Below are 21,517 nucleotides of genomic sequence, written 5' to 3' on the forward strand. Positions count from 1 at the left end.
TGAACACGGTGGAACTTACCCCGGGAGGTGACAACCCTACGACCGCATCCTTTATACCTTGCCCGCAACGGGTCCCGAACAGACACCCTGCTGACCTCCTCAGCAACACCCAGCCTTTGGCGATGTTTGTCCCGCAGGGATTGGCGCTCCTTTGCTAACCTTGTTTTCATGTCCACGTAGTCCTCGAAGAACCGACAAGACAAGCTCACCAGCTTCCTGCAATCATCCAGCATCGCCGCATGCATGCTCATGTATGCTACGTCTGGGATCTCCCCAACACGTACTCCGTCGCTTGGAGCACACGACTGCTTTGCCCTCTTTGTCCACCGTTCAAGTATGAGGCTTCTGGAGATAGCTGTCATGTTCAAATAAACCAGAACCTCAACTACGTAGACACAAAGAAGCCCGAATGACTCCATCCGCTGACAAGAACAACTGAATTCGTCGTCTTCCTAGGCCCATGATCTCTGCTTGCAGTACATTGCAACCTCGAACAAAACACAAGAGCTCGTCCTCTTGGTGGACACAACTCTCACATTGCTGGCTAGCATCAGCACCTCCCAAAATAGTTCGAAGACCTCTCTTGTATAAATCGTCGCAGGCTCGCAGCGAACTGCTCAATGGCTTCGAGTTTCATTTTTACAACAGGCTCGCCGTACGCAAACTTGTAGTCTGCCACTAGTTCTCTTCTCCTCATGAATTCCAGATAGTGTTGGAAGTGCTCCACAAACTCCCTCAGATTGTACCCGTTGTGTATAAATTTCCCAAGCTGCATATTCAAAGCCTCGCACCTCGATGTCGTCTTCAGTCCTGCAAAGAATTTTCCTCGGATATGCGCATTAGACCATGAACGCTTCTTTGCATACATGTCCGCTATCCACGGATGATCCTCCAACCCATGTTTTTCCACGCTATCTGTCCATATTCTCTCAAATTTGTCAACCTCTAGATCTCCCATCAAGCATAGACGGAATTTCCTAAGAAAACCCGGCCGTCCAACTCTAGCAGTGGCGTTCCTTAACAAATGCCAGCTACACAACCTGTGATGTGCACCGGGGAAAATTGTAGTAACCGCACTCTTCATGGCGAGGTCCCCGTCCGTGATGACAGATTTTGGCTATTTTCCTTTCATTTTCTCAAGAAATGACCACAACAACCACACATAGCTTTCTTCGCTCTCGTTGCTCAAGATGGCGCGGCCGAACACCACCGTCCTCATATGATGGTCCACCCCTGAGAATATTACCAAATGGCACTTGTATTTGTTACGACCGTACGTTGCATCAAAACCCAGGACATCCCCGAATCAGTGGTCCTTAAAGTTCCCAAGAACTTCAACGCAGCCTCAGCATCTATCGCGCCAGCCCGCCTTTGCTTCTCTATCGCATTATATATATCCTTTATCTCGAACCCAACAGTCTCGAATCCCCCTGACTGATTGGCAAAGGCACCGAAAATTGTCGGCACCCGCATCCCAGATTTCCTCATGGAATTGATTTGGTGCAAATCACCTTCCTTGACTGCTCTGTGTGACCGCGACAGACCCCTAAACCTCGCATCCAGCATGGGATGATTATGGTTATCGAAGAATTGTTCAACAAACCATCGCCTGCTGGCATCATCAACGTGGACCTTAATCCGGGCTTCACACCCACACCGCGTGATCGGTCGAGGATCCATCTTCCTGTCTTCCCGTTGCATGTGTTTCCCGTATCGCTCTCCTTCCCTCGAGCACACGAATATCTGCCAAATGATTTCGCCCTCCGCCCCCTGCTTTGTTCTGCAACCCACCTTGGACCTCCTGACCAAAAATCCCTTGATGCGACCATATTCGTTGTAGTAGTCATAAGCTTCCTGTAGGCTTGTGAACTTCGTCGTAAGGACGTCCTTGGCTATCAGGGAAGAAAATTCAATTGCGCCAAAGGACCCTATCCCATCAACAATCCTCACTGCTGCTTCTCCATCTATGTCGGCATCTACGACGGACGAATCCATCGCTTCTGCTTCCTCTACCGGTACGGTTTCGCCGCTCATCCCATGTGTGACAACAGGCGGTGGGCCACATCAACATAAACCGGTCAACAAAAATTCATAAAACGTGCAACAAACACACTTGCGACGCATGGACTCTGTCAAAATTAGATGAAAACTCGTAGCTTCGCTCCACAAACTCATTCGGTTTTCACAGTTCAAAAATCGCAGTGAGCGAACAGAACATCAGCGTTATCAATCATAACTACTAACACACAGCTATGATCCCAGACATCCTAAAATAATCCCGTAACATGCGGAGTCCAACTAAAACTCATTCAACTGTAAGGACCAACCCCGATTCCGGCACATAATTTAAAAAGTAACAAATCTAATTCGGCTATGTGTCGTTCTAAATGGCAACCTCGAAACATCAAAGGGTTATAACTGTTGGGACACAGGGAGGTACGGGCCCCCAATTGAAATCCATTTCTGTGCATACCTCCCCCGGCATTATCGGATGGTAAATAGCTCAGTGACACCAACAAAGCGTACCTGTGAACCTGGTTGCCCTGTGTGGTCCATTGCCTTCCCTTAGTGTGAACCTCAAGTCGGCGAGATCTCGATCTGTGCTTCCGCGCCGTTCAATCCCGCGGTCTCCTCCGCCGTGGACCGCCGTCTCCGTGCAGGTCGACCAAACGAAGCTTTACACTGACTCCAACACAGCTTTCACCTACCTATTAATGGAGTTTGGGGCTTTGATTTAATACTAGATTTTCGTCTCCTCCCCTTCTTTTTCTTTTTTTTTTTGAATTTCATCCCCAATCGTTACTTTTACTTATTTGTGAACCGATCCCAATCTTTTTCAATAATTAACTTTATTACCTGGTCCATCAAGATCTTGAATATACTTTCCCACCGAAAAAACGTTAGAGAAAAATCCTTTATAATACTAACTTTGCTATAGCTTCTAATCATAGAAGGATTCATTAGATTCTTCCACCGTATATGCATACTTCAATTATTTTTCTTAAAGTAGTTTAATTTTCCTTCTCTCACACTAAAGTCTAAACTATATTTTGATATTCAATATTCACAATACTGAATTCAGTTGAAGAATTTTCCCAATATTGTTTTCATTTAATTTAAGAAGAGTTTAAGGCCACGTACACGACCTAAATCAGTGACTGCTGCGAACTGTTGTGGAAGGACGGATGACGGATCTAAGTTAAGATACGAGGAAGTAAAAAACAAATCAACCATAAAATCATCTATTTATATAAATATATATTAAAAATATGTGAAAATAATATATATTTAAAAATAATATAATAATTAAATTTTGATGTGTATAACTTTTTAAAAATATTAATTACAAATTAATAAATAAATATTAAAATTTTAAATTTTGTATTTTTTATATAAATTTTTTTTAATTAATAATATTAAAATGTATTCTTAAAATATAAGTTAGATAAATTCTTTTTAAGAGTAAAAATTTTAATGTATTTTTTTATGTAAAAATTCACGTATAATTATTTTACTGTAAAATTAATATTTAAAAATAATTTAATAATTTAATAAATTTAATTAAATTATTTTTAATAATTATTAATTTTATATAAAAATAAATATATGTGAATTTTTACTATTTTTTAATTTTCTGAATAATTAAAGAAATGTTATTTGGCGTAGGAGGCAGCGTTTCCTTTTTGAGGAATGCCGAGGGAGTGAAGTGGTTTGTCACGTGACTTTTTCTAAGTTTGGTCACGTACACGTGACTCTGTCTCTGACACAGTGAGTGAGTGAGTGAGTGAAGGAGCGAGTTAGGAGATTCCACCTGCGACTCGGACACACTGACACACGGATTAACGTGTTATGATACAATCCAATGGTCGTGCTTACAAATGCACCTTCACTTCACTCGCTCTCCACCGTGCACCCCACGCGCTTCTCTCTATGCCCATTTTATTTTCATCAACATTTTAAAATACAAATAAAATTTTTACTTATTTCTGATACTTGAATTTAAATTCTTTTAATTAAATTATAAGTTATTTGTTATTTCAATTAAATATTACTTTTATACATACACGTAACGTATAGAAAGATGAATCAATAGTCATGTTAGGACTTCTTGATTCAATATATTGATATATCAATAAATAATTTGTTTTTAACAAAGAAAATTCAATACAAATAAAATGACTAAGAATACAACACAAAATTAAGAAAAAAAGATATAATCTGTTGTCATTTCTGACATTGTCATCAATAATCAAATGAACTAATATTATATCATTTTTTATAACTAAAAAATAACCTATTCTTAATACCATCAACATCTGTTTTTAAGTTTTGGAATATTCTATTATTACGTTTCAACCAGATGTTTCAAATAACCGCAAAGAATTTTATTAGCCATTTTTTTGTTCAAAATTTTGTTCAGACATTCCAATCCAACTCTAAAAAATCGTTTGATAGTCTTCATAACAACCCAAATTCTATCAATACACATTAACCAAACGCACTACACCTATTATCTAAACTCACAGTCCAAAAAATAAAGTATGTACAAATTTTATATCATTTTTACACAAAACACAAATATTATTACTATAATAAATAATTCTTAGTCTACTTAATTTCTTTTTAGTATTAACTCTGCATACTACAAATCATATAAAAAATTTAATTTTTAGAGAAACCAATTATCTCTATATAATACTTGTGAAATTTAACTTGTGATATTCTCTGTGAGAATCTCAATAAATATTTAATCTACCTTTTATTAACTAAATATGTAAAATATTATAAAAGGTGAATTAATAATTGGGTTAGTATATATTGAATAATTTATATACTAATAAATTGGGTATTTAAAAAGTCTTGCAGCCAACAAATTTTAGTAATTTTAATCGACAACTGATTAACATAAATATTAAATTATCGTCAATAAATAAAGTTTATTAATTTATGTATATAAATTTTAATAAATATAAGTATAAATTATATTGATTTATATATGTAAATAATTACATAATTTATTTATAAAAACATAAAAAATATTAATAGAAAATAGGAATATGAGAAAATATAAGAAAACAACGTTTTTTTTAATAACATAACTAATGGGTTAAAAAAAATTAATTTTAATTTTAAACAACTATACTAGATAAATAATAGAGATTGTAAACAATATAAATAACGGACTGCAATTCTAGCCCAACAAGATTAAAAACAAAAAAATTCACTCCCAATTACTCTCACCAAAAATCCTATTTTTCACATTTCAATTTTTAACAATCTTTTTTTTACTCTGTTAACCACCGCAACACTACTCCCAAACCCTGTCATCAACATCACTTCATTTTTCACTGATCACACTGGTCTGCGTTAATCCGTCTTTCACAGCAAGCATTAGTGTCGTTGCTTTTTCTCTACCCAACTCCCTCATCGGTAAAAAAATTACATATAATTAAGAGTAAAATTAACCATCTGGATATCTAGAACATCCAGCATAATTTAATTGTATATACTTGAATCCAATCCAAAAAATTAAACATCCAATTTAAAATAAAAATAACCATCCACATATATAGTAAAATGAACATCCAGTATACAACGGTACCAATACCATGTCTACAACTTGGGACTTCTAACAGCAACAATTGTGAACCGTGATCACAAGAGAACAACAGGAAAAAACTACAGAAGGCACACAAGACAGTGAAAAAACTGACAGGAGTGTGGCTATAGCAGCATTTGAGAGCGGTGCGGGTACAGTGGCTACAACTGCAACTACACGTGTGCGGGGGAGAGCAGCGTTTGGTTGCGTCTGCAAGGAGTGGAGGGAGCATTCGGTTGCGTCTGAACGGCGTGAGGGGGGACAACGGCGTTCTGTTGTGTCTGGACGGCGGTTTCTGACGACGATAACGAATTGAGGTAGTGGACCGAATATGAAAGATGTATGGTAAGCGACGAATGTGAGCAATGGAATAACAGTATAAATAGACAATAGAATTACGTGCAAATTCTTATTTTTAAAATTTTAAAATTAATTAATTAATTAAGAATTTAAATTAATTTATATTTTTTTAATTCGTTGTTTACGTTATTTATTATATACATTATTCTCTTATACTTTCTTAATTTTAAAATTCAAATTTTAAATTAATCATATTTATTCATGTTTAATAAAGCTGAAATGTAGTCCATTATTCATAATTTTCGTTATTTACCGAATGAAATTGTAATAATATTTGTTAACGATGAAACTTTTATGTTAGATATTTCGTATTAACCCAATTATTCAATATATACAAATTTCTACACGGTTCAAAAACACAACATGAATTTATGAAATTCCAAGAACTTTGGCCACATTTGTCCTTTGTTTGTGTGTGGGAATTCTTTTGGAGAAAAAAATATGGCATTTGAGAAAAGTAGCAGAGTGCAGAAAAGTGAAAGATGGAGAAAAAGAGAATGAGGATATTGTTTGTTGTTTTGTAAACGCTGGCACATAATATAACCGACTCTCTGCATCAATCACCAAGGTCGGCTACCAACGTTGGAGGCGCGTGAACTCCACGTGCCAAATTAGAGGCGGTGGGATTGAAGTAAACAATGACTTGACATGGAAAATACGAAACCATAGACAGAACCTAAAACATGGCATTGAGAAGTTGAATGAAAATAATAGTAGGCACTAGGCATTGACCAATTGAACCAAGTTTAGTAAAATTGGGAGCTACACTCTCATCTTCTCAAAAAATACGCATTATTTATTTCTTGTTGAATATAATTTAGCCAATTATTAGATGCTGTCATACAAATTTATTTATATAATTTACACCAATCATTTAATCAAATTATATTATTTTATTCTAAGAAAAATTCAAAATAGTTCCTGACAATTATCTTGAAAGACAACGAGATCCTTGACACAAAAAAAAAAACTCAAATTTAGTCCCGGATAATTACCTCAAAAGGACAACGAGGCTCCTATACAAAAAAAAAATTAATGTTGTTTTTTTTGGCATAAAAACTAATCAGTCCCAAAAAAAATATCAAAAACCAGATTGAATGTTTTTTTTTCTTGAAGTCCCCGTCCTTTTAAAATAATTGTCAGGACCGGATGGAGTATTCACTCTTTTATTCTCAAACACATGATTTCAACTACTAAATTATTTATTTATATAAAATATATATTAAAATTTAAATATATAAAATAATATATAATTAAATATAAATTTATAATATCTGATTAAACAACTAATTTTTTATGTATATATAATATTTTTATTATTTTTAACTAATTAATTTAGTAATTCATATATATTATAAGATAAAAATTTATATACAATTATTTTTATATAAAACTAATAATTAATAATTATTATATAATAATTTAATAAAATTAGTTAAATTATTTAATATTTTTTAATTATTAACTTTACATAAAAAAAATTCGTGACTGTAATATAATGAACAATTATTTTTATTAACAATTCTTTGTTGAAAAGAAAGATACTTATTTTTCATGGTATGAAAAGGGGATCAGTTATTGTTGCAACCCAAAAATAATTGAAAACAAAAAGAAAGAAAGAAAGAAAGATTCAAATAAAAAGAAAAAAGAAAATAAAGAGTTTATGGCAGTTTTGGAGACTATAAGAAGAACAAAACCACTCTCCGTGTTCCTTCCTTTTGGCTTTTCCCTTTCTCTTCATTCTTCCACTCTTCAACTCATTCTTCAACCACTGCTGATTCCAAGTCTCTCTCTTTCTCTCTCACATGCTTCAAATTAGATTCAAAGATCGTAACTTTGGCATTCAGAGAGAGTAACTGTGTGTGTGTGTGTGTGAGAGAGAGAGAGAGCGAGAGAGAGAGAGAGAGAGAGAGAGAGACGATGGAAGAAGCGCTGAAGGTCTAGTTCAACGCACCAAACGCAGAAAGCGGGTTCCTTTGTTGTCTTATGGCATGCCTCTCGAAGAAGAAGAAGAAGCACTGCCTGCAACTGCAACCACTCTTTTCAATTTCCAATTTTGACCCTCTTTTGGACCACCCCATCATCATCATCATCAACTCACTCTCACTACACCTTCTTCATGGCCAATCACATCTCTTCTTCTTGCTTTCTTCATGGCCCCTTTCACCTACTCTTCCTGCTCTCCTTCGCTCAAATGGGTACTTTCTTTATCTTCTTTATGTTTCTGATTTCAACTTTTATTGATTACTCTTATGCTCTTTTCCTTCTTTCTAATTTTTATGTGTACTTATGCTTCTGTATCAACGTGGGTATGTGCTTGGGTACTTGATGATTTTGTTTCGCTTAGTTTTGGATCGTTTCTTGTCATTTTCATCTTAAAATTTGAGTCTTTTATGGAGACCAAGCTTTCTTTCTGTCTTTCTTTTCTTTCTTTGGCGTTTCACTTTGTCTCTTCTCCAGTGAGAGGTTTTAATTTTCACTTATATATGGATATGATTAAAAAAATAACAAAAAATTATGATGATGATGATGATGATGATGATGACATTAATTGGTCTTTCCTTACTGATTTCACCTGGGACCACTGTTCCTTTGATGTAGGATGATTATTCCTATTGTATCAATTTGTAGCTCCAATCTTAAGCAATCTAGGTTGGATTTTTCCTTATGGAGTTTTCAAAGTTCTAACTGGATAGCTTTAGACTTAGACTTGTCATATGCATATAATTAGCACCAATTTCATTCATTCAAATCACTGTGAATAGCCACATGATGTTGGCTTATACAAATTGTTTCTAGTGATATATTTATTACAGTCACATCATGTTAATGGGAGCTATTTCCTCTCCTTGTTTGATTTTCAGTACCCTTAACAGTGCAAACATTCACCGGAACATACGGTATAAATTATGGGAGGATTGCAGATAACATCCCCTCACCTGATCAAGTTGTTACTCTTCTCAGAGCAGCAAAAATAAGGAATGTTAGAATCTATGATGCTGATCACAGTGTTCTCAAGGCATTCAGTGGAACTGGGTTTAATCTTGTTATTGGACTTCCCAATGGGCAGCTGCAAGACATGAGTTCGAACGCAGATCATGCTCTGAACTGGGTCAAAGACAATGTGCAGTCGTTTCTTCCGGGCACGCCTATTCGTGGAATTGCCGTGGGGAATGAAGTTTTGGGTGGGGAAGACTACAGTTTGTGGGGGGAACTTTTGGGTGCTGCAAAAAATATTTATAACGCTACGAAGAAACTTAATCTGCATGAGCAAATTGAGATCTCTACGGCAAACTCGTTTGCTGTATTTTCGAATTCATACCCTCCCTCCTCTTGTAAGTTTAAGGACAGTGTTACTCAGTATATGAAGCCACTATTGGAGTTCTTCTCACAAATTGGCTCTCCTTTCTGTTTGAATGCTTACCCTTCCCTAGCCTACGCAAGTGATCCGGAACATATAGATTTGAATTATGCTCTTTTTCAACCGACAAAAGGAATTTATGATCCGAAGTTTCGTCTGCACTATGATAACATGCTTGATGCTCAGATTGATGCAGCTTATTCTGCTTTGGAGAATGCTGGATTTAACAAAATGGAAGTCATAGTTACTGAGACTGGGTGGGCCTCGAATGGAGATCAAAATGAAGCCGGAGCAAACATAACTAATGCGAGGACATACAATTATAACCTGCGTAAAAGGCTTGCGAAGAGGAAAGGAACTCCACATAGGCCTAAAAATATTGTGAAGGCATACATCTTTGCGGTTTTCAATGAGGATTCGAAGCCTGGAGCAAGTTCTGAGAGGAACTATGGACTGTTCAAGGCAGATGGTAGTATATCATATGATATTGGGTTTCACGGACTTAATGCAGCGCGATCATCTCGCTTATCTCTGAAGGTACCATAAATTTCAATTAATGCTTGTTTGTTTATTTTATTTTATTTTTTTTAAAGTTCAATTAAATGTTTTTGCACATCCAGAAAAGGAGGGACAAACAAGTTTGCATTTTTTTTTTCTACTTGTCATTCATCTGTTGTAGTCTGATTTGTTTTTATTCCTAGGAAAACAAAAAGATCATGTTCCAAGGTTTTTGGAATATATGCATATACAAGCTATTTTCCTTTGAGTTGATGATCTTATCCCTCTTGGAAATTTGTGTTCATGTGTGAAACTATCTAGAGGATCAACCATCAAGTTGGTCATATAATTCTTGCTGGTTGGTTGTGCAAACGCGGATGTAAACCAAAACCTTTTTCTTCAATGTTTCCAACCGACTCGGAAGCTCCCCTGTTCTTTTCGATAACTTCCAGCAGCTATTTATGAATGCTGGATTTGTAGATAGATTTCCTTCACTATATTTCTTGGCTGTATTTCACCTTTAGCCTCATAAATAGTTCATTGGAATTTTGTATATCATGATTGTGGTAATTAAGTCTAAATTAATGAGACAGCATGAGAAGCAATTCAACCCTTAGTAAGGCCAAACCCTTTAAGAAATTAGAAATCTTTATCATGAGTCATGAATCATGATTGCGTTTGTGAATTACAGAATATAAATTTGTAGTGTTTTGAGAAACAGATGTCTCTTTATTCTTCTGCAATCATTTTCAGTGAAAGTTTACAAGCATTAACATTGAAAACTTTATGTGATTGCAAGTGGTATTAACTGGTTCCTATTTGATTTTACTGATTTGCAGAGTATAAGTGCTGATAACTTGGCCACCATGATAGTATCTCTGTGTGCTTTGATGCTGCTGATTTTCTGATGAAGGGTTTTGACATGCCACTGTATACAATTTCATTGTCATATTCTCATAAAAAGCAATATCAAAAAATGCTGATGTCCTTTTTTTTCAACTCAATATTCAGCAAATGCCTAATCATTTATATATACATTCACATAAAGCATTTTCCCATATTTACTTGGATGTGGTCTAGTATAAAATTTATCATTTGTTTTAGCGGTTTTGTCAACAAAGAATATAAACTGGAATGATGTTATTGAAAATATAAGATTCTAAAGTTTGCAATTATATTAAATAGCTATAAATTTATCTTTTTTTCTCTATGAAATCTGTTTAATTTTGTATTCTATGAGAGTATACGTTAAAGTCTTACCAAGATTCAACATGTTTAGAAGCTGTGTTTGAAATCTGAAAAAAATAAAAGACACAAAATTTGTCTTATATAATAACAATAAATGGTATGTAATTTAAAAGGTACACATCCATGTAACCAAGTTGGCCCAACACAAAAAAAATCCAATACCATTAAATGAAACGTGAAATACACATGTCCAATACACACGAAATCGTTCTTACCCAATGCTTCTCCTTCACGCTTCTTCTTTTTTTTCTTTTCATGCTCGTTTATGCAAGGAGCGTCTTCTTCTTCTTCGCGTCCCTCCTTCTCCTCTTTTTTCGCGTTCCTTCTTCTTCACGTGTTTTCTCCTTATCCTTATTCTTTTGTTGTTGTTGCTGCTGTATTTTTTTGTCTTTTCCTGCTTCTCTCTCTGGTGAAGAAGCAGTAGAAGGTGAAGAAGAAGAGCTTTGAATAGTACAGAATGAACCGAACACAGTACTCATGGTGAACCGAACATAGTACTTATGGTGAACCGAACACAATACAATTGTATAGTATTGAGTGAACGAAATATAATCCATTATATAAAATCAAATTCAAGCAGTTTTTTGCAGAATGAACCGAACACAGTACTCATGGTGAACCGAACACAGTACTCATGGTGAAAAAAATTGTATAGTACTGAATGAACGAAACATAATCCATTATATAAAATCAAATTCAAATAACTCTGCCTACAATTTACATATTATCAATTCAATTCAATTCAATTCAATTCAGTACACCTCCGTCCATTTAATTCAATTCAAATTAGCAATTGCATTCCATTCAATTCGATTCAAAATTGAATAATCCAAACTTTGTCAGTTTGATTCGTTTCAGAAGAGTAATCCAAATCGCTCTCCTGTTTACCAAAAAATTATGAACCCCTAAACACTGAACCCTAAACACTAAAACCAGAACCCTGAACACTGAACCCTGAACCCATAAACCCTAAATCCCTAAAACCATAAACCCTGAACTCTGAACCCTGAACGCTAAACCCTAAACCCTAAACCCTAAACCTTGAACCCTACCGTAAATCCTAAACCCCTAAAACCCTAAACCCTAAACCCTAGACCCCTAAACCCTAAACTCTCAACCATGAACACGGTGAACCGAAATTAATACACGGAGAGAACCAAAAGTTTGAAACACACTGAACCCCTGTACACTGAACCCTGAACCCATAAACCCTAAACCCTATCGTCATTCTTTTGTTGTTGCTGCTGCTGTATTTTTTTGTCTTTTCCTCCTTCTCTCTTTGGTGAAAAAGTAGTATAAGGTGAGGAAGAAGAGTTTTGAATAGTGCAGAATGAACCGAATACAGTAATCATGGTGAACCGAACACAGTACTCATGGTGAACCGAACACAGTACTCATGGTGATCCGAACACAATACAATTGTATAGTACTGAGTGAACGAAACATAATCCATTATATAAAATCAAATTCAAACAGCTTTCTGCAGAATGAACCGAACATAGTACTCATGGTGAACCGAACACAGTACTCATGGTGAAACAATTGTATAGTATTGAGTGAACGAAACATAATCCATTATATAAAATCAAATTCAAATAACTCTGCCTACAATTTACATATTATCAATTCAATTCAAATTAGCAATTGCATTCCATTCAATTCGATTCAAAATTGAATAATCCAAACTTTGTCAGTTTGATTCGTTTCAGAAGAGTAATCCAAATCGCTCTCCTGATTTGAAGTTGAGTCATTTATTGTTTCGATTCAGAAGTGCAGATCGAATAAGAAAACGAAGAAGAATAGGAAGAAGATAAATTCAACCAAATCGAAATAAGAAAACGAGAAGATGAACACGACCAGAGGAGAATGACGAAGGCAATGCAGATCAATAAGGAAGAACGCGAGAGGAGGTTTATGTTGTAGTAGAGGATTTATGTTGAGCAAAACTTTAGGTTGCAGCACGTTATATGTAGCGCGTGTATGACAAACGAGTGAGGAATGGGGACGCACATGTAGAGGAAATTACTTGATTAACAACCATATAAAAAATACATGGATGTAGAACTTTTCCGGTAATTTAATATGGTATGTCACGGAAATATTACTGCAATAATATCGAGTCGGTTATATGGGTTAAATGACGTTAGTAAATCCTATCGAATATCTATATTACAAAAATAGTTTTTCTAAAATTTTTTCTTTCAATTGATATTCTCAGGTGTAACTTTTTACCATTTGACATTTTTTTTACATGTTTTTTTGTTCCACTTAAAAAATATACAATAAAAGATTATATTTTACAATAATTAAAAAAATTAAAAAAAAATCTATTCTCTAATATATCAATACACATGAAAAGTTATATAAGGTGAAATTTGTGTCATAAGAACAAATGAATACTTTTACCCTGAATTATTTATTTTGCGAGTATAATATTTACTTGGTTTAATTACTCTGTTGGTTTCTATAATTTTGTAAAATTTTTAATTAGATCCTTATATTTTTTTTCCTTTTAATTGAGTCGTTGCATCAATTTTTTTTTAATTGGGTTTTTATACTTTTTTTTTAATTTGGGTTTCTGTACCAATTTTTTTTTAATTGATTTCCTATTCAATTAAACCAATTACTGTGAAGAGTGACCTAATTGAAAAAAAAAATTGGTGTAAGGACCAAATTAAAAGAAAAAAAAAGTATAAGAACCTAATTGAAAATTTCGTAAAACTATAGAGACCAACAGAATAATTAAACATATTTGCTTCTATTTTATTGATACTTTTGAAATTTAAATTCAAAAGTAATAGTAGACTTATAATATTGCTGTGAAAGGCAATTAATTGATCATAGTAAGAACATTGGTTTACTCATACCTAAGAATTTCTCGAGCAATAATAACGAAGGTGCATGTGATATCATGAGTAATGTTAGAGAGATAATAATCTAAAGTTATTTTAATTAACTTAGCATCTATAATTTTATATATATATAACATTTAAAATTATATACTTATTACATTTAATTATGTTTTTATTTCAGATATAATTAATGAATATAAAATAAGATAACTTTGGACTGATATGGACGAATTTTTATTGTCTTCCAATATTTCTCGATATCATTGTCTCTATGAATTAAGACAAGAATGTAATGGCTTAACCTTAGCCTTTTCTCATCTCAACTCTGCTTCCATAACCATATGTTGCAACTTGAACAAAGATAAGGTCATTCAAACTCTTCCCAACACACATTTCTTACACTTTCATGGCTACTAACATTGGAATTCTACTGCTACTAATTGTGGCATCATCACTAGCACAAGCTGCACAGCATGTAGTTCCATGGATGATTCCTACTACTCAAGGCTCCTCCTTCTACTCCAATTTGTTTGCTAAAACTACATTCAATCTAAACGACATTCTTGGTAAGTACTCAATCTCTCTGCCATGCAGAATTATTGAAAACATTTTGTTATGTCATATACTCTAAGAAGTAAGAACTACTTGCTTTCATTTCTTTATTTCAGTCTTCAACTACACAACTGGGACACATAATGTTGTCACACTTTCAAAGGATGATTTCAAAGATTGCAGTGTCAAGAACAAGATGGAAACATTTGAGGTTGGACCTACAATGATCAAGCTCAATCGAACCGGAGAATACTATTTCGCCTGCGCCTTCCCGGCTCATTGCTCCCTTGGCCAGAAGCTTAGTGTCAATGTCATGGCCTCTTCTTCTTCTTCCCCGGAGGCTGCACCAGCCGTGGCTCCTTCGTCCCCGGCGTCACGCCTCTCTGTTGCTGCTACTTTCTCTGTTCTTCTCATGCTCATTGCCATAAACATCTTGTTCTAGAATTTGTACCAGCTTGATCCATTTTAGCATGAAAACACTTCCAAGTTATGTGTATTACAATTTTACTAGGGTGTCTCATTTCTCATGTTCATGTTTATTTTGTAAGCTTTTATTTCCAGCTGCATTGAAAATGGAATGAATTAATGAATAAAAAGATACTACTATGGATTTTTTGTAGCCAAATAATTCAAGGACAAAGACAGAGTTGATATTTGATATATCAGCTAAATTATGCTCATATTTAATAATACTTTACATTTTTATTTTACTATTTTTCATCCATTGACTTTATGAATGATCCAACAACACTTGTGTATAAAAAATTCAAACCAAGTAGGCAACTGGCAATGGTTGCTTCAATTCTATATCTCTTCTTTATATATTCAATAAAACATTTAGAGAATACAATTCCAGCCCTTTTCTCTTCAGAAGATGGGTCAATTGAGGAAGAATGTTGCAATTATTGTTGCAATGATCATGATTGTTGTGACAAAAGCTGAAGAACACATAGTTGGAGGAGATAGCATAGGGTGGACTAGTTATCCACCTGGTGGTGCTTCTTTCTATTCAAATTGGGCTTCAAACCATACTTTCATAGTGAATGACACCTTAGGTAAAAGAAAAGGAAAAAAAATTCATATTTAGTTTTACATTTTTGATACATTCAGAACATTTATTCTTGAGGTAACTTGATTTTGCAGTGTTTAAATTTGAATCTGGGAGCCATTCAGTGGCAGAACTTACAAAGAATAACTACGAAAAATGCGACGAAAATGAGAAGATAGAATCCTATGTGATAGGACCAGCCAGAGTGACCCTTAACCGTGCTGGAAGGTTCTATTTTTCATGCACATTCTCAGGACATTGCAGCAGTGGCCAAAAGCTAAGTGTTGAAGTAGTCACTGGTAATTTTTCTTCTGCACCAAGAAAAGCTCCTTCTAGTTCTACTCCTCCTCCTCCTCCAAGTGGCTCATCCACTTCTGTAGCTTCTACTACCTTGTCTATTTTCCTTACAACCATTACCTTCAAAACTTTGTTCCAATTTTAGAACAGTTCTTATTGTTGTGACTTGTGAGAGAGCAATTTGTGGCATGTTGAGTTATAACTTCATATGGAGTCAGAGTCTCAAAGAATAGTTTGTTTGGAACAAAATGGTCATGGATGAGTAGAGTTATCAAATATATATACTACATTTGAGTTATTTTGTGTGACTTTAAAGTTACGGGTTCAAAATGTAAAAACAGCTCATCAGGTTAGGCTATATACATTATATTCTTTGGGTGCGACCCCTTCTCGAACCCTACGTTAACAAGGTTATTTAACTCATTTTTAATATGTGTTTCAATCGCGTATTCTATATCAGTTATTAATTTAGTGGTTGACTTTTTTTTTTTTTTTTTACATGTTATATGTAAATTACTCCAAGAGTCATACATTACAAGCTCTTCAGAAAATTGAAATATTTTAGAGCAAAGTTGCAATTATGAATAGGCATAGAATTTATACAACTATGGATTTCAGTATTTTTAACTTTGAGCATTTTACAAACTAAACACCATAGCTTGTGTTTAAGAAACTTTAATACCATGCCAACAAGAATGGATTTCTTCAATAAATGATTCCAAATTTTCTCTTTTAATTTGTTTCACCACTTGATGCATCTGAGGTTTCATTATTAAGAGAATTAAACTAACGTGTGCTCTTGTAGAAATTAAAGCAAGAGAATTCAGAATAAGAGAGATATCAATTTATAGTGTTAAATTAAGATATAATAATATGTCATCATGTAGAGTCTATAGCTTCTTAATTAGAAGTGAAGCTGCCATTTTTGACAAACTTGGTCGCTTAAGATCAGGTCATAACATGTGAAAACACAACAGGTTTAGTATTTTTTTTATTCAATTGAATATTGCTGCATCATCACCATTACTTTGAAGTTTGAACTAAACAAATTAAAATCCTCCATAATTTATATGTTTTTGAAATGAAAACACATTACCTCTTGGCAAGTCAATTGTATCATCCGTGTCAAGTCAACTTAACTTTCCTTTGCCATGAAAATAGCAATTATAATACAATATTATTATTATGACCAATTCTAGAAGTGTCATGCCCCAATCTTCAATTCGTATAGAAAGAAAAGTAAAAGAATATGGAACAATAAACAAATGATCATTATAGTGCTAATCAAACTTCATGGGAAGTTCTGATCTGGGAAAGTCACCAATAAATAAAAGTTTTTAGACTTCTTCAAGCAGGGACTTAGTGACTCAAAAATAATAAATAAAATATAATTTTAAAGTTTGAGTGGTTTATTCTATGATGAAATCCAATTCATGTAATTGACCCAAAATTGCACATTTGTATCAAAACGTGCTTGTCACAAAAATTTTACTTTAATTTAGCCATTTCTTTTTATCTTAAAAAGTAAACGTATCCGAAATATATATATTTAAATTTACATAAAAGAAAATGGGTAAATAAACAAAAATATACATAAAAAAATAAAAAATTGGTCATTTATACTTAAAAAGATTAGAAAAAAGTTTTGATAGATTCTAAAAATTATGTTCACAGGTCAAAATTGTTCTTCTTTAAAAATAATTTGAGGAATTACTAATTGTATAGGTACAATTTTATGTCACCTTAATATAAGGTTAGATAAAAAAAGAATAATTTTGATTTGTGAAAATAATCTCTTAAATTACATGGAGCAATTTTATAATTATTTGAGTATACTCTCTCATCCTTTAATTTCTATGCTGTTTTGAACGGTAATAGTAATTACAAATACTAGACATAGAATGAAATTATAGCATAATCGTCAGCATAGCGTTGTGTTAAGTTTGAAGGTTCATGAATCATGGAAAGTTGGAATTTTCCTGGCAGCTTCTCCATTTGGTGGGTCCCAATTCCCAAAGGCGTTCAGATTGAGTCTCATGTTAACAGCGTTAGAAGCATAAAAGTCAATAATGGTTTGGTGAACTGAACTAGCCTTAGTCTCTCGTCTTTACGCGCCTAAGTCACAAATCTCGGCACCCTTCAACTAAGCTTTAACAATAACGATAACAACAATTCTGTTGACCAAACCACTTTACTAATTTCTAACACACCGCCCAATATTAATATTAATAACATCAATAAAATTAAGATAGTTATCAAAACTCTTCTTCTGTTTTCTCTATAAATACAAACACAAAACAGAACCAAAGAAAAGAAGAGTGCTAGAAAGTAGAAAGCAATTAGAAGAGCAGGGGCGATCTGAAAACTAAGAACACATATATCAGGCATGGCAAGGAACTTGGTGTTGGTGGTTGCAATAGTAGCCACGCTTCTCCATGGCTCAGCAGCTACAAGTCACGTGGTCGGAGACTCCACTGGATGGACCATCCCCTCCGGTGGCGCCTCCTTCTACACCAATTGGGCTTCTAAACAAACCTTCAAGCAAGGAGACACCCTTGGTACAAAACAAAACTATTTATATACCATTTATTATTCTTTCAATGGTGCATGCTTGTTGACATGAATTCATTTTTGTTGATTGCAGTGTTCAATTTCGCCAACGGTCAACACGACGTTGCAAAGGTGACAAAATCAGCATACGATGCATGCAACGGTTCAAATGCCATTACCACCGTAACAACCAGCCCAGCCACCATCACGCTCAACCAGACTGGCCAGCATTACTTCATATGCGCCTTTACTGGTCACTGTGCCGCCGGTCAGAAGCTCGCAGTTACCGTCGCCAAGGCTTCTTCTCCTTCCCCTGCTCCTCAGCCTAGCTCTTCACCCAAGGCGGCTAGCCCTACCCCTGCCCCTGCCCCAAAATCAAGCTCCCCTGCCCCCACTCCGGCTTCCGCTCCCGCTTCCGCTCCGGTGACTTACACCGTTGGAGGCAGCTCAGGATGGATCATTCCTACTAGCGGCGGCGCTTCTTTCTACACTTCTTGGGCTTCCGGCAAGACTTTCAAAGTTGGAGACATTCTAGGTATGTTTTTTTTTTTTTTGGAAAATTCAGTTGAATTTGATAATCCAGAATTATTCCATGAGAATTAAGTGAAAGATAAAAACTTAGATCCAGTTAACTTAAACTTTACGTGAAGTGATAATTAAAAATCGTTTAATAAAAATTTAATTAAATTATTTAACTATTCTTAATTATTAATTTCACGTTAAGTTAATTGTATGTGAATTTTCAATTGAGTCAAAGATTACTTGTAATATTTTAGTAACTTGTTGAATGTTGGTGTTTATTACAGTGTTCAACTTCGCAAAGAACACACACAACGTGGAGGAGGTAACAAAGAACAACTACGATGCATGCAGTACGAGTTCTCCGATCGCAACCTACAACGCTCCACCGGTCAGAGTCACCCTTAACAAGACCGGTGAACACTACTTCATCTGTGGATTTACCGGCCACTGCAGCGCTGGTCAGAAGCTTGCTATCAACGTTACCGGCGGGACTAGCAGCACCCCCTCTTCTCCTTCCCCCTCCCCCTCCGGCTCCGAGACACCTTCGCCGGGTTCTTCACCTACCAACCCTTCTTCTCCCTCTCCGGCAGGTAGTTCCGGTGGTAGCACTAGCCCACCACCAAAGGACTCCGGTGCTGCGTCTCTCAAAGCTTTTGGGTTCTCTGCCACTCTGATCTCAGTAGTTGCTGCAGCATTTTTCTGTTAGACATGATGAAGAACAGAGATTGATGTTATCGTTATAGTTCCGAATTCTGATTGTTTTGGTTCTGTCATCGTGTTTCATAGATTCAGTTCTTTTTCTTTTTCTTTTTCTTTTTTGCAGTTAGAGCATTTTACAATAAAGTTAGCTTTCCATTCATTGCTGGCTACAGTTTTTGATTGAGTGAGGGAGTGATTATTGTTAATCACACTTAGTAAATATCACTGTATTTTTGTGTTATCATATTTATTTTGATATTATTCTTATGATGATATCCTTAAATATTTTATTTATTATAAGTCTAAATTTAATTAGTAACATTAAATTAGGGTATAATGTATTTTTATTTGATTGATGGTTGTTCATGTTGTTTTTATTGTTCTCCTAGCCCTCCCCATTCTTTATAGGATACATATGAGTTTGTTTGTATCTTATTTATTACTTTAATCAACCCTTCTTAATTAAGTTTTAACAATTATTCAAACCAATTGAATTCTTTAGTGCATTCATTAATTGTGTGGTGATAATAACAACTATATAATTTTCAACACGTATATTGTATTTTTCAATGGTTACCTCTGATAGAGTTGATGACTTACCCTCTTTAAAATGAATTATGGCGTGACATTTGGAGGTGAATTAGAATTACCCCTATTGTTTTTTCAACTCTAATCTCGAAGCATCGACTCCTCTTTTGAGATCAACATGGGGTTTATTTTATGGTTAACTTTGGGTTAGACTAATGGCACTTGCAGTTCAACAACTTTAATATATGTCAATTGTGGAGTGTATGACTTGTAAAGCTAGTTTTTTAGGCCATTATTTAAACATAAAGCTCCTTTTTTTCATTTTATTTTAGCATATGGTGGCCTACGTTGCTCTTTTATGCGCGTCTTTTATTAGGAGGTTGAACGCAAATTTATGTTTTTATATTGGGCTAAAAATAGTGTTTTTTAGATTCATAAATCATGAATAATAAGAGTGTTAATTTTAGGTGTTTGTTATGGTACGATGATAAATTCATACGTATCGATACGTTTAAAATATGGATAAATAGTAACAAGTCATATAGAATTTATTTTTCACGTCAGCATTTTTTTTTAAATATATATTATATCACCATTTTTACTAATATACCCCTTTAATTAAATAAAAATAAAAATATTTTTATTTAATTTTATAAAAAATCTTAAACATCCTTACTTTATTTGATTAGACAAAAATACCCTTTTAAATCAATCAAATTTTAGAATTCAATTAATCCTAATTTTATAGTTTCAATTAATTTAAACAACAAAACAAAAACATATTAAAAAAAAAATCAATCGTTCTTCGTCTTCTCCAATTCCTCTAATCATTCATCTTCCTCTGAAGCAAAGGAAAATATATCAAAAAAATAAAAAATCAATATCTTCTTCATCTTCTTCTAATATCATTCGTGTCCCCCTCCCCTCTGAAGCACACCAAAACGGCAAAATCCTAACAATAATTGACTGCATTGATCTTGTAGCTAGCCACTCACGAAATTTAAAGAACCTAAAAAAGAAAGAAGGCTAAACCACTCAATTGGGCAAACGCTACGTCTTTCTCCTCTATAAAAGTTCTTTGAATGCGCATTCGTCCTCAATTCTTTTAGGGTTTAGGCTATTAAGTGTAACTGACATTCATATGATAATACAGATTGTTGGATCTGCGCCAGGGTTTTTTCATGGAATAATTGACCCCATTGAAGTAAGTTTTTTGTTACTATTTTATTTTGATCTAATTGCTGAAAAGTGAACATAACTTCAATTTTATTGATGAATTTCATAACGCTAATAATGTGAAACTTTCTTTTGTAGGAACTTGGTTAGTTGCCCTCAAGCTTTGGTATTTGTCTTCATGTAGACCTTTGCCTGGGTGGCTTTGTATTGCCTTTTGCCCGTGAACT

At 34.4% G+C, this 21,517-nt stretch overlaps 5 protein-coding genes across 5 annotated transcripts; 4 read left to right on the forward strand and 1 right to left on the reverse strand.

Annotated features, from left to right (window-relative positions):
* Positions 1 to 550: 550 nt before the first annotated feature.
* Positions 551 to 1,084, reverse strand: LOC140176275 (protein FAR1-RELATED SEQUENCE 5-like). Its single transcript, XM_072206220.1, has one exon. It carries the CDS (start codon positions 1,082 to 1,084, stop codon positions 551 to 553), a length of 534 nt encoding a protein of 177 aa, XP_072062321.1.
* Positions 1,085 to 7,487: 6,403 nt separating this feature from the next.
* On the forward strand, positions 7,488 to 10,993 carry LOC112723288 (glucan endo-1,3-beta-glucosidase 14). Its single transcript, XM_025774603.3, has 3 exons — positions 7,488 to 8,157; positions 8,824 to 9,857; positions 10,658 to 10,993. Exons 1-3 carry the CDS (start codon positions 8,079 to 8,081, stop codon positions 10,724 to 10,726), a joined length of 1,182 nt encoding a protein of 393 aa, XP_025630388.1. The 5' UTR covers positions 7,488 to 8,078; the 3' UTR covers positions 10,727 to 10,993.
* An 855-nt stretch (positions 10,994 to 11,848) lies between these two features.
* LOC112723291 (mavicyanin) lies at positions 11,849 to 15,095 on the forward strand. Its single transcript, XM_025774605.2, has 2 exons — positions 11,849 to 14,484; positions 14,587 to 15,095. The coding sequence occupies exons 1-2, from the start codon at positions 14,325 to 14,327 to the stop codon at positions 14,910 to 14,912; spliced, it is 486 nt and encodes a 161-aa protein (XP_025630390.1). The 5' UTR covers positions 11,849 to 14,324; the 3' UTR covers positions 14,913 to 15,095.
* A 239-nt stretch (positions 15,096 to 15,334) lies between these two features.
* LOC112723289 (mavicyanin) lies at positions 15,335 to 16,248 on the forward strand. Its single transcript, XM_025774604.3, has 2 exons — positions 15,335 to 15,525; positions 15,614 to 16,248. Exons 1-2 carry the CDS (start codon positions 15,345 to 15,347, stop codon positions 15,958 to 15,960), a joined length of 528 nt encoding a protein of 175 aa, XP_025630389.1. The 5' UTR covers positions 15,335 to 15,344; the 3' UTR covers positions 15,961 to 16,248.
* Positions 16,249 to 17,662: 1,414 nt separating this feature from the next.
* LOC112723292 (blue copper protein) lies at positions 17,663 to 19,853 on the forward strand. Its single transcript, XM_025774606.3, has 3 exons — positions 17,663 to 18,373; positions 18,460 to 18,900; positions 19,172 to 19,853. Exons 1-3 carry the CDS (start codon positions 18,202 to 18,204, stop codon positions 19,591 to 19,593), a joined length of 1,035 nt encoding a protein of 344 aa, XP_025630391.1. The 5' UTR covers positions 17,663 to 18,201; the 3' UTR covers positions 19,594 to 19,853.
* Positions 19,854 to 21,517: the final 1,664 nt, after the last annotated feature.

Source organism: Arachis hypogaea, chromosome 11, assembly GCF_003086295.3.
Source record: "Arachis hypogaea cultivar Tifrunner chromosome 11, arahy.Tifrunner.gnm2.J5K5, whole genome shotgun sequence".
NCBI lineage: Eukaryota > Viridiplantae > Streptophyta > Magnoliopsida > Fabales > Fabaceae > Arachis > Arachis hypogaea.

Coding starts and splice junctions, on each gene's coding strand:
- LOC140176275 (XM_072206220.1), bottom strand. CDS start 1,084: ATGAAGAGTGCGGTTACTACAATTTTCCCCGGTGCACATCACAGGTTG.
- LOC112723288 (XM_025774603.3), top strand. CDS start 8,079: ATGGCCAATCACATCTCTTCTTCTTGCTTTCTTCATGGCCCCTTTCAC. Junction 8,158..8,823: donor GCTCTCCTTCGCTCAAATGG/GTACTTTCTTTA, acceptor TTTGATTTTCAG/TACCCTTAACAGTGCAAACA. Junction 9,858..10,657: donor CATCTCGCTTATCTCTGAAG/GTACCATAAATT, acceptor ACTGATTTGCAG/AGTATAAGTGCTGATAACTT.
- LOC112723291 (XM_025774605.2), top strand. CDS start 14,325: ATGGCTACTAACATTGGAATTCTACTGCTACTAATTGTGGCATCATCA. Junction 14,485..14,586: donor CAATCTAAACGACATTCTTG/GTAAGTACTCAA, acceptor TCTTTATTTCAG/TCTTCAACTACACAACTGGG.
- LOC112723289 (XM_025774604.3), top strand. CDS start 15,345: ATGGGTCAATTGAGGAAGAATGTTGCAATTATTGTTGCAATGATCATG. Junction 15,526..15,613: donor CATAGTGAATGACACCTTAG/GTAAAAGAAAAG, acceptor TTGATTTTGCAG/TGTTTAAATTTGAATCTGGG.
- LOC112723292 (XM_025774606.3), top strand. CDS start 18,202: ATGGCAAGGAACTTGGTGTTGGTGGTTGCAATAGTAGCCACGCTTCTC. Junction 18,374..18,459: donor CAAGCAAGGAGACACCCTTG/GTACAAAACAAA, acceptor TGTTGATTGCAG/TGTTCAATTTCGCCAACGGT. Junction 18,901..19,171: donor CAAAGTTGGAGACATTCTAG/GTATGTTTTTTT, acceptor TGTTTATTACAG/TGTTCAACTTCGCAAAGAAC.